This window comes from Engraulis encrasicolus, chromosome 7, assembly GCF_034702125.1.
Source record: "Engraulis encrasicolus isolate BLACKSEA-1 chromosome 7, IST_EnEncr_1.0, whole genome shotgun sequence".
Taxonomy (NCBI): domain Eukaryota; kingdom Metazoa; phylum Chordata; class Actinopteri; order Clupeiformes; family Engraulidae; genus Engraulis; species Engraulis encrasicolus.
In genome coordinates this window covers 49,123,808-49,138,010 of record NC_085863.1, presented here as the reverse complement: position 1 = coordinate 49,138,010, position 14,203 = coordinate 49,123,808, and the positions used below count along the sequence as shown (strand labels likewise).

Genomic DNA, 14,203 nt, shown 5'->3' with positions numbered 1-14,203 from the left:
CTTGTTAACTTCAGAACGTGTTGAGTCGATAAACACATGCCAAGGATCATTGTCCCATTATCACTTTGATTGCTGCATTATGCCTGTATTAAAGTCCCATCAGAAATAACAAAACAATTATGGTGATGATAATGATGGTACTGTTGATTGCTTGATGATGATGATGATGATGATGATGATGATGATGATGATGATGATGATGACGATATTTCCACTGCCCTTCTTTTCAAACTTGGTCTCACGGTGCGCCTTCAAACCCTTGCGCAAAGGATAAGTGAATGGTACAGTCTGTGGAGGGGCTTACATGTTTGCGACCACAGTCGACAGTGTGGACTTCTAGCCTGCCGAGTGTGATGAGAGTACATCGGAAATGCGCTGACAGTGTTAAGAAAACGATCGTGACCCCTTTGCTGACACTATTGAGCCGTTTCATTTGTAGGTAGGGCGCGCGGAATTACGGTTCCTCCGTTGCCACGGTTATTACCTCCAGCTCAGCGCGTGCAGCGGGGAGAGAAGAGACTTTGGTAGAGAGAGGAGGTCTGCGATTTCAGTTTGTCTGTACTATGGGCACATTGTGTGGAAACTGACGGATGCGCGTCAGATTATCTGGTTGGAATTTGGCTGTCTTGGCGTCGCCAATGCAAAAGGAAATATGCAGCGAAGCTTCGCCTTTCTCCTTACCAGTTTTGCCGGCTTTTGCGTAGGAACTGGATTTCCAGGTGTTATTAATATAGGTAAGTATTTTAAAAATCAGGAAATGTAAAGCCACTTAGCCTTTTCTTCATTTGAGGTAAATTTGACGTGAACTTCCTTAATGCGCATCCAGTAAGAGCACAAAGGAACAGAATACGCGCAATCGTCGCGTTTAAAACAATGTGGTGATCTCAATATTAATGTTTCTTTTGGCTTTTGGTGACAGGAGGATTGTTCCCCACCGGGTCTCACGAATATGAGGTTTTTCGATTTGCGCTTTCTCGACATCAGGATATCCCTAAACTGGTACCACAAGTGGATATGGTGGACACGGGGAGCAGCTTTGCCATGACATACGCATGTGAGTTTCACAAGTGTTTTTTTTCTTCTTACTATTGACTATGGAAGGTGAGCGTCTCGGGCAAACACGAGCTCCATATCGCGCCAATTTGGCGACTATGTGTGGGCGAAACCACAACAAAAGAGTTGACGTCTATCTGTTGCATATTAAACCATTTAAATGAAGTCGACGCATATATGAGCCAGAACACAACAAAGTAAGGCAGATATTTGAATTTCTTCGCTATTTCTTAGAAAGGGAATACAAATTGCTTTGCCCATCTACTTAGGCTACAGGCTCTGTAGTTTCAGGCAATCAAATAATAGAGACGATTAGCTGGGTTGTGGACGTCACATTGGAGCACAGCCTGCGGTTAAGCGGTAGCCCGTCCATACAGAAAGGATCTTTAACGTGCATTGGTGTACGTCTACTTATTTGGGTGGCATCTTATGCGTCAGCAAGATCTTTGAACTTTTTGGTGTGTTGACGTTTTGGAGCTTTGAGGTGATGGCACTGCGTAGAGAAAAGACAGTGGAGAGACGACAGGAAATGAGTTATTCATTGAAGCTGGAAAGGCAGTTCAGAAAAAAATATACTCAGGAGTCAGGAAGACACCGCAGCCTATTAAAATAGAAATGAAATCACACTGGAGAATAAAGGGAAGCATAACAGGGCTGCAGCTGACATTTCAACTCACTGACATCACCGCATCCTCATCAGAGCGCATGTAGATGGAGTTTACTACTGGTCAAAATAAAAGAAAAACAGAATTGATTTGGAGATCATTGGGTGTAAGCCATACAGGGGGGCTATATTTCTTTTGATAAGCATTGGCCTTATCACATGTTGGTCATTCAGCTGTTATACGTCTATTTTACATGGACATAGTTGAGATGCACAGGTGCCTATTCATCTTATTCATCATCAATGGGATGACAGGTCGCCAGGCATATTTTACAAGTCAGGTGAATTCTATCAATGATAGTAAAGATATAAATTGTTCACTCTGTGCATACGATACATCCATACATACGTGTGTGTGTGTGTGTGTGTGTGTGTGTGTGTGTGTGTGTGTGTGTGTGTGTGTGTGTGTGTGTGTGTGTGTGTGTTTGTGTGTCTGTGTCTGTGTCTGTGTCTGTGTGTGTGTGTGTGTCTGTGTGTGTACGCGTGCGTGCGTGCGTGCGTGCGTGCGTACGTGTGCACAAAACCCACAAGCAGAAGCCTCATGTCATCTCAGTCATCTCTCAATTTTGTGAGTCTACCCTCCATATTCCATCCTCTTTGCTGCTGCATCCCTCTTCTCCTTCTCAGAGACCTGTCTGTCTGGCAAGCTCCTGCTCACCCAGAGAGTGGAATCGTATACGCACAGCAAGAGCGGTAGCACCTGCCCAGTAAAAGACATTTATATGTGATTAGATCAAAGTCAAGAGTAACAACCTGAGTTCTGTGTGTGTGTGTGTGTGTGTGTGTGTGTGTGTGTGTGTGTGTGTGTGTGTGTGTGTGTGTGTGTGTGTGTGTGTGTGTGTGTGTGTGTGTGTGTGTGTGTGTGTGTGTGCTATTTTCACCCCCACATCAAGTGTCCCAGGGCTCCCCATTAGGTGCAAATAAACTCCAGGAGAGGCGCCTCTTATCTGTGAGGCCAGCGTGTAAATTGGTTTCTAGTTTGGGAACTAGAACTGACCACCTCAGCAGAATTTATAAAACTTCACACTCTCACACATCACCATCACTTTCTTAGCTGGACTTCTTTTGGGGCATAAAAACACAGCAGTTCATGTAAGTTGAGTAAGCTGGTGTACCATTTTAGCCCATAAGAGGGCAGTACCAAGTCATAACAGGATCACTGTAGCTTTCTCTTTTCACGTTTAGAAGCTGCATTTTTTTAATTGTTGCATAAAAATGGCTAACATGATTTTAACTTAAACTACTTGATAGAAGAACTTGATGTGATGTCCATTCAAGCTGCACTTTTTGAGATAGGAATCTGCCTGAATCTAGTCACGTATAGTGCTTGATATTTAAGGTTTTTTGGTTGGGGGTGGGGCAGAGCCTGGCCAAACGGTTCACTGATTAAGTTATGCCATGTGCATATGAAGAAAATCATTGTGGAAAGAAGCCTCTTGTGCATTAGACACAATTTGTATTTCACATGCACCCAATAACCCCTTTTATTTGTGAATGCAATGCACTTTATTCATTAGCGACCCTTTGTTGCCTTAAATAGCAGTGCTTTCTGGAGCACGAGGGGAGAAACTCGTGTGTTGAATATTCATGTTGCATTTTCTTTCCACCTGTTTATTCATAGTTACTCCATTTATACGCCGCTTCGTGTCCTTTTTGCACAACTCCGATGATTCGGCGCCACGGATTAAGTTGTAAATACAAATGCCATTGGATACATTATGCAAATGGCGGCGTTAGTCACAATGCCCTCTGGTGAAAATGCATTATAGTAAGCTGGTGTGGAGGACGACGGTAGGGGAAGAAGAAGAAGGAGGGGGAAAAAAAACATGGCAACATGCTCCTACGAGCACAACAACTTCACCTACAGCGTGTCTGGTGCGGTTTCGTCAGCTTGAAATGTTACTCCCACTGACTCCCAACGCACTTCATTATTTCTGATGTTGTAATCACAAGCTGCTGCTGTTGTTATTGTTGTTGTCAGTCCAAATTGTTGTTGTTGGTATCAGCGTGTATGACGTGCCTTCTGAGTGGTGAATTGTACTGGGCCCTTTCCAGTTTCCCTCCCCCCTCTCCAAATGCAGTACACTTCTCATCATTCATCCTTACCAAATGTGACATAACCTACTGGCACCTTGGTTTGGGTGTGTTTGTGTGTGTGTGCGTGCGTGCGTGCACGTGCGTGCATGTGTGTGTGTGTTTGTGTGTGTGTTTGTGTGTGTGTGTCTATGTACCTACATGGTCCGTATGACTGTGTTTGTGTGCAATGAAACCACAAAGTGTTTAAAATTGCACCGAGAGATGCCTGGCAGGCAGGTTGGGCCCAATAGGAGCTCATGCTGACACACACGCATGCACACGCGCACACACACACACACACACCCAAACACACACACACACACACACACACACACACACACACACACACACACACACCCAAACACACACACACACACACACACACACACAGTCGCCTGCCTGAGTGAGTGTCTCACTCTCTCTCTCTGTCTCATATGTGCACACTCACACACACACACACACACACACACACACACACACACACACACGTACACACACACACACACCGTCGCCTGCCTGAGTGAGCGCGTCTCTCTCTCTCTCTCTCTCTCCTATGTCTCTGTGGATCTCCAGCTAATCGTTTAGCAGGGAACTGCCTCAACGAAGCCATTTCATCTATTATTCACCGCGTCATAGCTAAACTGATTACTTTCCGCCGTTTGCATTGGAGAACTGCTCTACTGGCTCAGAGGGCATCGCAGCAGCAAAAGTAAAGAAAGATGCCAAAGCTCTGTGGGGAGAAAAAAAGTCCATTTGGGACACACACACACACACACACACACACACACACAAACACACACACACACACACACACACACACACACACACACACACACACACACACACACACACACACACACACACACACACAAACACACTATTTAGCTGAAGTGAGACAGGTACTCTCATGAGGCGGTAGCAAGTCAGCGTTTGAAATTACCATTTCAATGGAGGCTTTGACTGCTCCATGCGATGCGATAGCGGACCAGGATAGGATAGGATAGGATAGGATAGGATAGGATAGGGTAGGGTAGGGTAGGATAGGGTAGCGGTGGCAGTGGTATGGTGGCGAGTTGTTTGTGATGTGTGTGATGAAAATGGGGGGTGATAGTGATACAGAGACTCAGGGGAATGCCTTGGGCCACTTTAAAGCACACAGTGCCCAGATGTACCATGACATTACTCACTTGAAACTTTTCAGAGAAGGGCTACCAACGTTTTTTTTTATTCCATTGGTTTATTATTGAGCTTCTATTGGTTGAATAATGACCTACCTAAACACACAAACACACACAAACTTTTTCTTTGTTATTTAGTTCAGCACCACAGAGTATGACTGACACCGTGAGGAGTAACACTACAACAAATTCTGTGCCCGTTTATCCAAAACTCCACACTTTGAAACAATGTACACGTATAGTAAAATTAAACTGTGTAATTGTAATGAATGGTATTTTATGGAGACAGTGGCAAAAATACTACTCCAGAGTGGGTAGTATAGATTAAGTTTGTTCGGGGGCATTCATATGTCACATTACGTGTCAGTTATCTGAATCTAACCAGCATGTACCGGTTTGCATATCGTGATCATGATGAAATTGACGCCAATTGCGATCAATCAAGCCCACGGTATCTAATGTCAAAATTCATTCCGACTGCGCACATTAGCCCATTACATCGATCCCCTGAAGCTGATGCCATTATGGATTAAAAAATGCACACATCCATCATCAGTTGCATGCCGATGGCTCTGTCTTTAAAAACTTGAACCAGAGAAAATAGAGAAAGACATTTCTATCATGCCTTTGCTGGCAGGTTTTCAATCCGGGTGCTCTCAAATTGTCAATGGCAGTAAACAAATCACGGACATTGATGATAAGATACACAGAATATAGGTTATGTTTCTTTCCCCCAGTCCTGATCTAATACTGTACTGTAGTTAGATATACTGCACTATACAGATATAAAATCTGTCTCTCATGGGGAGACCATGATTCTCTGTAGACAGATCCAGGGTACGATTTCTCGAAAAACCAGAAGTCGAGATACTTTGATATTTTATATAAGCAATATCAATGGAGTTCTGTTAAACCGCGTTTGAAATAAGATATCAAAGCCAGAATGGGGGACAACCTCCCCCGTCCCCCTCTACAAATCGCACCCTGTATAGCTCCACACTTGTTTTCCACATGGTATCATCATCATCACATCTTGCTGACCCGAGCCCCAGCCAGAGTAACGGATGGCGCGGCAGACATGTCGCGACACCTCCCCAGCCTTTCCCCGACATGACAAGCCTGTCCGGAGTGTTTGATTTATTAGGACGAGATGGCGCTCCGCTCCCTTCCCAGCGAATAACAGCCCCTGAGATCCCAGTGACACGCAGCCGGAGCCAGTGTACACAGCATGCCAATCAGCCGCAGGTCCAAAGGGCTCCATTGTGGGTGGCTGAGATGAAAGCAACGTGTGCTTGTGTGTGTGTGTGTGTGTGTGTGTGTGTGTGTGTGTGTGTGTGTGTGTGTGTGTGTGTGCGTGCGTTCGTGCGTGCGTGAGTGCATGCGTGCGTGGGTCTTGAGGGGGGGGGGGTGTACCAGGACAGACCCGGCTTTATGTGTCCGCCTTTACTACTAATAGGCTGCAGAGATCTCAGTACAGGCACTTTATTTTGGATAGTCCAAGCACATAAACTGTGGCACGATACAATTTTTTTTTTATAACAACAAACTTTTCACAGCATACTTTAGCACATTCACTTTAATTAAACCCCAAAGATGAAAGATAAAGGCGATTGGGGGTGGGGGTGTCCTCCGCCTCTGCTACTAATAGGCTGCACAGATGACACTGTCTGCAAGCACTTTATTTTAGATAGTCCAAGCACACAGAGTCAGACTAATGCTACGTGTTGTTATTGTTCAATCACACCCCAGAGACGAACGTAATGGGGGGTTCAGGACAGACCATGCTCTGCCCTGTGTCAGCCTGTACTACTAATGGGCTGCACTGATGTCACTTTATTTGGGATATATTACAACTTGTTAAAATTCAGGTAGCTTTTTTATCATTCACAGTCTAATATTATTAATCAGATCCCAATCTTAACTGTCTTAACTAGACCATTTCAGCAGATTGTAGTTCTCAGAATTTACATACAACCTGTAGCATCATGTATACAATACCTTCCTGCACACACACACAGGCAGGCACACAGGCACGTGCTGTGCGTGCATGTGCACACACGCGCGCGCACACACACACACACACACACACACACACACACACACACACACACACACACACACACACACACACACACACACACACACACACACACACACACACACACACACACACACACACACACACACCCTGACTCTTAGCTATATGTTCTCATCCTACACATGATCGTGCACAGTCGAAAGGAGATGGCTAGGTCAAATGATACACTATCTGAACCATGTGCTCACACGCACAGTTTACAGTATAATTGGATGGTCCTATAGACATAAATAGAATGCTTTTAGAGGCATAATATATACACTCTCTGTCTTTGTCTCTCTCCCACACACACACACGCACACACACACACACACACACACACACACACACACACAGAGTACACAGAGTACACAGAGTACACACAGAGTACACACACAGAGTACACACACACACACACACACACAGAGTACACACACACACACACACACACACACACACACACACTCACTCACTCACACACACACACACACACACACACACACACACACACACACACACACACACACACACACACACACACACACACACACACACACACACACACACACACACACACACACACACACACACACACACACACACACACACACACAGCCTCCCTCCATCCCTGCCTCCAGTGTGACTAGCCTGAGCGAGCTGTGGTGGTGTGGCTCATTGATCTTGGAGTGTCCTGTGCTCCCCGTCGACACCTCTGCCTCTCCCCCACGAGAGCTCAGCTGTGAACGAGACGCTCACGCTGTAGGGATGAGAGCAGGCCCACCGACGGCTGGGGAGATAATGGGAGAGTTGTCCCGGGCACAGGGAGAGGGAGGGGGAGGCCCAGAATTGGTATCCAAATGACATTGTTATTGATTGAGAGGAGGAAGGGCCCTTTTTAGATTATTTTGTCAGGGGCCCAGACAAAGCTGTCAGCAGCCCTGGGTAAGGGGCATCGCCCATGTTGTCGTTGTTGCCGCGGTACGTTGCTTGTTTGGTTTCTTACTTGCTTCACAGCTTCTGGGCAGCAGACGCGAAAAGAAAAAGAAAAAACAGAAAAGAAGGGGAAAAAACTCTTTAAAAATAACACCCTGCGAAGAGAGAGCATGGGCATGTTGCAATTTTACTACATGACCATGACATACATAGTAGAGCTTGGGGAAGGGGCCTGCAGTGTTGAACAGAGGAGAGGAGAGAACTCTTTAAATAAATCTCGGTCTGACCTACTGCTGTATGTCATAATAGGATCTTACTACTAACACAGGGCCGCTGATAATGTTTTGGAGGCCCTAAGCCTTAACTAGTCAGGAGGCCCCCCTCGTAATTAAATAATAATAATCTACTAACGAATAGATATATGCTTTGTAATGTAATTCAATATATTTTTCATGACGCTTTTGTAGTCAATCTCAATTGAAAAGGCCCCAATTTTGGTGGGCAAAGTGGTTGGTGCCCCAAGCACTCTGCGTACTCCGCTTCTGTCTAGTAGCAGCCCTGTTACCAGAGAGAGTAGAGAGAGAGAGGTTCCATTGGCCCATTGTTTCCGGGTTCTATTATTGCCCCCCTTAGGCAGACCTAGGCAGACCTAAGGACTGTTCTATTCATTGTAGGAGCATTATGACACGCCCCTTTAGGCAGACCGGAACCTGGTCGCGTTAGGTGCCCATAGAAACCTATTATGTTGGCATATCTCTATATACTTAAAGAATCTCTGCTGTTACTACATGACGATGATGTACGTACTGTATGAAGTAAAACTCGGTCGCTGTATGGGGGGTGGGGGGGGGACTTCAGTGTTGATTCGTCTTGACAGGTAAACTCATTAGACTAATATGAAATGCCACCAGGACCTCACCCCTCCACCACAGCGCTGTGGGGCTGAGAGCACGTACGGGAGAAACAAGTAGGGCAGCCGCGCTCACCAAGTGTCAGAGATCAGATATGTTTATCTAATGCCTCATGGCTGTATGTGTGTATGCATGTGTGTGTGTATGCGTATGTGCATGTGTGTGTGTGTGTGTGTGTGTGTGTGTGTGTGTGTGTGTGTGTGTGTGTGTGTGTGTGTGTGTGTGTGTGTGTGTGTGTGTGTGTGTGTGTGTGTGCATGCGTATGTGTGTGTGTGTGTGTATTCATGTGTGTGTGAGGAGTGTGAATATATATGTATGTGTGAGCGTGTGTGTATGTACTTACAGTATGTGTCAGGGGGATGTGAACTCTGACCTTTCCTGTCTGTGAAACAGAGGATGAGAGTGAACCAGGCTGTGAGGGGGGGGGGGGTGTGGTATGATAGAATGAGATGATGGGGTGGATGAGAGGGCACATGCTGGGGTGGGGGGGTAGGACCCTAGGCGCCTAATGCACATTGACTGACTGATCCCACTACAGTCAGCAGGGCACCAGGGAGGGAATCACTGACGGACAGTGAGGGGAAATGGAACATGACCACCACTGATATCTTTTTTTCACATACACACACACACACGCGAGCGCAGGCACGCATGCACGCATGCACGCACACACACACACACACACACACACACACACACACACACACACACACACACACACACACACACACACACACACACACACACACACACACACACACACACACTCACATGCACAGACACATTTGACACATTCTTGCACTCACTCCATCGCATGCTCTCTCTGTTTCTCTCTCTCTCTCTCTCTCTCTCTCTCTCTCTCTCTCTCTCTCTCTCTCTCTCTCTCTCTCTCTCTCTCTCTCTCTCTCTCTCTCTCTCTCTCTCTCTCTCTCACACACACACACACACACACACACACACACACACACACACACACACACACACACACACACACACACACACACACACACACACACACACCTAAAGCCTATAGAGTCCTTCAGCATGTCCTTGCGGAGGGACCCTGTCTGTGAGGTTTTTCTATAGAGCCAGCCACTGCGGGGGGTTCAGATTACCCACTCCTCTTACATCAGTGACCTGACAGGTGCGCTATTCCACATCATTAGATCGCTTTTTTACCTTTGCACCATACCCATTCTCAACCTGACAATACAGCCAAATAACATACTGTATGGCAAAAAGAGAAAGGGCATGCCCTGATGAAAGCCAGCATGGCCGTAATCGTGTAGGCCGATGTGTTTTTAAACCGTCTATAAACTCATGTAGCCAACCATTATATAATAGAAATAGCAGTCTTAACTCAGTTTTGACAAAATATGTATTTCCTTCCTTTTGGCTTTTTAGGGCAATATACTGATATGAGTAATAATATGACTGTAATATCATAATCCATGCAGCATATCATGATAATCCTAATAACCATACAAAGCATTTTATCCCTTTCCTACAAAATAGACTTCCCTGCACAATATATAAACTCATCTATTACACAATTTCGCAGACATGCTACACCATCGTCTGGTGCCTATAAAAAAGGTAAAACGGGAGTTTCTCAAGTCAAGTCTACCGTCCAGGGGTGTTTCTCGTTTCTCGAAAGAGATGTTGTTAGCCAGTTAGCAACTTTGGTAGTTGTCGATGGGAAATTGCATTGCAAACAACAAAGTTTACGGAGTTAGCAACTCTGGCTTCGAGAAATGCACCCCAGTACAGTAGGACAAGTCTCCTCTTGGCTTGACATACTGCGTAGCGTAGTCTCAGACTCGGTTAAGCGTGGCCCCCTTAAGCCCTTTTTAAAGGCGCCTGGCTTGTGAGTAAGCCCAGCGAAGGGCACTTGGGACACTATTAATTATCACCGCTGTCGGCCCGCTGCTACTCCTCCCGCTCTTGCCGAAGAAGACAGAAGAGGAGGATGCTGGAGCCACAGCCAGACAGGCAGATAGGAACACTCCCCTCCTGAAGCATCCAGAGAGAGAGAGAGAGAGAGAGAGAGAGACAGAGAGAGAGACAGAGAGAGAGACAGAGAGAGAGAGTGCCTCGTGGCTGGGGATCTGCTCAGACAGACAAGCAGACAGACAGACAGACAGACAGAGGGAGACAGAGAGGCTGTTCCTGGGTGGCTGGGGATCTGCTGACAGGAGAGTCAGACAGAAAGAGGGACAGAGAGAGAAGGAGAGAGACAGACAGACAGACAGACAGAGGGAGACAGAGAGGCTGTGCCGGGGTGGCTGGGGATCTGCTCAGCGGGGCTCTTTAGATGTGTGGCAGGGATCAGGGATGATCATCCATCTCACCTCTGGGGCCTGCACGGCTACTGCTGCTGCTGCTGCTGCTGCTGCTGATGCTGCTGATGCTGCTGCTGCTGCTCTAGCCACTTTTGTGACATATGATGAAACAACAGCCCCAAGAGAAGTTCATTACACAGTAGCTGCTGCTGAGCTGAGCTCTTTACACATGCAGAAAAACGCACAGATACTGTATCTAAACACTACGCCGATGCATGTGTTATAGACGTGCATGTGTGTGTGTGTGTGTTGCTCATGGAGAAAAAAACAACTATCTATGCACTAGATGATTGTGTTATAGACATGATTGTGTTACTGTGTGTGTGTGTGTGTGTGTGTGTGTGTGTGTGTGTGTGTGTGTGTGTGTGTGTGTGTGTGTGTGTGTGTGTGTGTGTGTGTGTGTGTGTGTGTGTGTGTGTGTGTGTGTGTTTATGCAAGAGCCCCCTCCTGAAGAGGAAGATGCAGAGAGAGAGAGAGAGAGAGAGAGAGAGAGAGAGAGAGAGAGAGAGAGAGAGAGAGAGAGAGAGAGAGAGAGAGAGAGAGAGAGAGAGAGAGAGAGAGAGAGAGAGAGAGAGAGAGAGAGAGAAAGGGACCACCAGCTAGCCAGAAAGCCCTCCAGGCAAAGATGGCAGTCCTCCCCGACGCAAATGCAAAGTGTATGACACCAACACGGCATCATAGCTGACTTTATGTCCTAATTTACACCTCATTGCAAGTCATTTGTGACATATGATGAAACAACAGCCTGAAGTCTAGTTTATTATACAGTGAGTGGTGTGCGTTATTCATGCCATGTAAACAACGCACCCTTTCTCCGGGATGCATGTCCTATGACCATATGTGTGGCAATTAGCATAAACATGCAGACACTGGCATATTCCATGCATATTTCTTTCTGAATATTTGCCTTGCAAAAGCGATTGTTAATGGTCAATGTGTCGTTCATGGTGCATGGTGTTAAATCCTAATTTAAGATTCAAGACGTTCGTTGTCATTATTCCGTTTTCTGGACAACAAAATGCGTTTGTAATGTAAAGTTAATGTAAAGTTTAATGAAATGGATAAATCATATAGCAATCAAGAGTGTAAGCACGGTCAGGCATGGATGGTGCAGTGCCTTGGACCAGATTTTATTCTGCTCAGCTTCATACTCAGCTGCAGCAGCATAAAATCCTAACATTAACATAAGGGATAAGTATAGGCTATATTAAGCAAGTATATGGTCCATATCATTGCATACAAGTACAAAAACAGTCAAATAAAAATAGCAGACAGACTAGTCAGAATTTTTTTTGAGTTACTGTAAATTGAGATTCAATGATATTGTTTTGTGAGCAATCCAGTCGGCGCATAAATTCGTACAATTACATTAGAGGTCCACAAACTTTTTTGTGCTGGGGACCCCTAATGGACCTCCTCAATAATTGCAGCAAATTACAAATTACAGAAATAGTCATTTTAATGTGGTCGTGGGGCTTTTGTAAGATCCGTACTTTTTGTTTTTTGTTACTGTAAATGTGGGCTTGCTGGGTAAGTGTAACTATGTTTACCTTAGAGTAGTACTGTACAGTGCATGGTGCTGTAGGCCTATGGTACTATTCTATGTGTTCATAAGGGTTGGAGCAGGCGTCACCCAACAGTTTTTTTCTTCCTTTTAAGGGTGCTGACCAAAATATTGTAAGACTGAAAAATGAAAAAAGGTCGCACCATGCATAGGTTTCTTTTTATTTACACAGACGCGTTTCGGCGCTCTGCCTTCCTCAGTGTGCCACTGAGGAAGGCAGAGCGCCGAAACGCGTCTGTGTAAATAAAAAGAAACCTATGCATGGTGCGACCTTTTTTCATTTTTCACTATTCTATGTGTAACATTTGTCATGGACCCCTGGCAATGCGTCGCGGACCTCCAGAGGTCCCTTTACCCCACTTTGAAATCCACTGCTGTAGGCTACTCTTTGACATCAGAGTACCTTCCCATTAGTCAGGCTTGTCGACTCTGCATGTCTGTTTTGGGGGACTCATCTCTCTCTGGCAGATTTTTGCTACGGTGCTTCAATTTTTAATGAGACAAAAAAGTCGAAGTTTTGCTTCAAACACCACTTCCGTCTTTCTGTCTTGCGTATGCGTAATGATCTACCCCATCTCCACTTCTCCTCCTCTCTCCATACTGCTTCCTCAGACTCTCTACTGCTCTATATGACTGTGGTTTTCCAAATTGTTTTTATGTGTGTTTCTGTCTCTGTGGTCCTGTTTTGCTGTGCAGTTTGTTTAACCCATTAAGACACGGCGTGAAACATTTGCTGTTATCATAATGAAAAATGCACCTTTGTAAATACTGCACGGCATATTGTGAGATCATTAAAAACCCACTTTAATTGGGCATCTCTTTTCAAGTCTTTTTTGAGTGCGAGCTCCAGACTCTCTGACTTTGCATTACTCACTGTTATCATAATGTCAATGACCAAGTCGTAGTGCATTACTAAAGGCCCTGTCATAGTATTGTAGTACTATGGTCGTTAACTTTTCAATGACTATTACATCGTGCCACTGGAGGTACGGTGTGCATAAGTGGGATATATTATTGAATACTTTCCTCATTACTGCTTTCTATTTCCTGCATATGTGAAAGAAATTCCTGGTGAAGCCAAACTTGTGACCTTTGACATTTGACCTCCGCAGTCTGCTCCCAGTTCTCCAAAGGGGTCTACGCCATCATCGGCCTGTACGACAAGAAGACCATGAACATGCTGATGTCCTTCTGCGGGGCGCTCCACGTCTGCTTCGTCACGCCCAGCTTCCCCATTGACACCAACAACCAGTTTGTCATCCAGCTGCGGCCGGAGCTGCAGGAGGCCCTCATAGACCTGGTGGAGCACTACAAGTGGACCAAGTTTGTCTATATGTACAGCTCCGACTCAGGTAGAGTACACTTCTGCTTACAGTGTCACAATTACTATACTTACTTCACTTAC

The 14,203-nt window shown here is 45.6% G+C and overlaps 1 protein-coding gene across 2 annotated transcripts in view; it reads left to right on the top strand.

Annotated features, from left to right (window-relative positions):
• The first annotated feature begins 282 nt into the window (after positions 1-282).
• The window catches only part of gria1b (glutamate receptor, ionotropic, AMPA 1b), a 74,108-nt gene continuing 60,187 nt past the window's right edge, over positions 283-14,203 (top strand). For both annotated transcript variants that reach the window (XM_063203807.1, XM_063203806.1), the window contains exons 1-3: positions 283-734; positions 920-1,054; positions 13,911-14,150. In XM_063203807.1, coding sequence (XP_063059877.1) covers positions 653-734; positions 920-1,054; positions 13,911-14,150 — 457 coding nt within the window. In that variant the 5' untranslated portion in view covers positions 283-652. The remainder of the gene's footprint in view (positions 735-919; positions 1,055-13,910; positions 14,151-14,203) is intronic.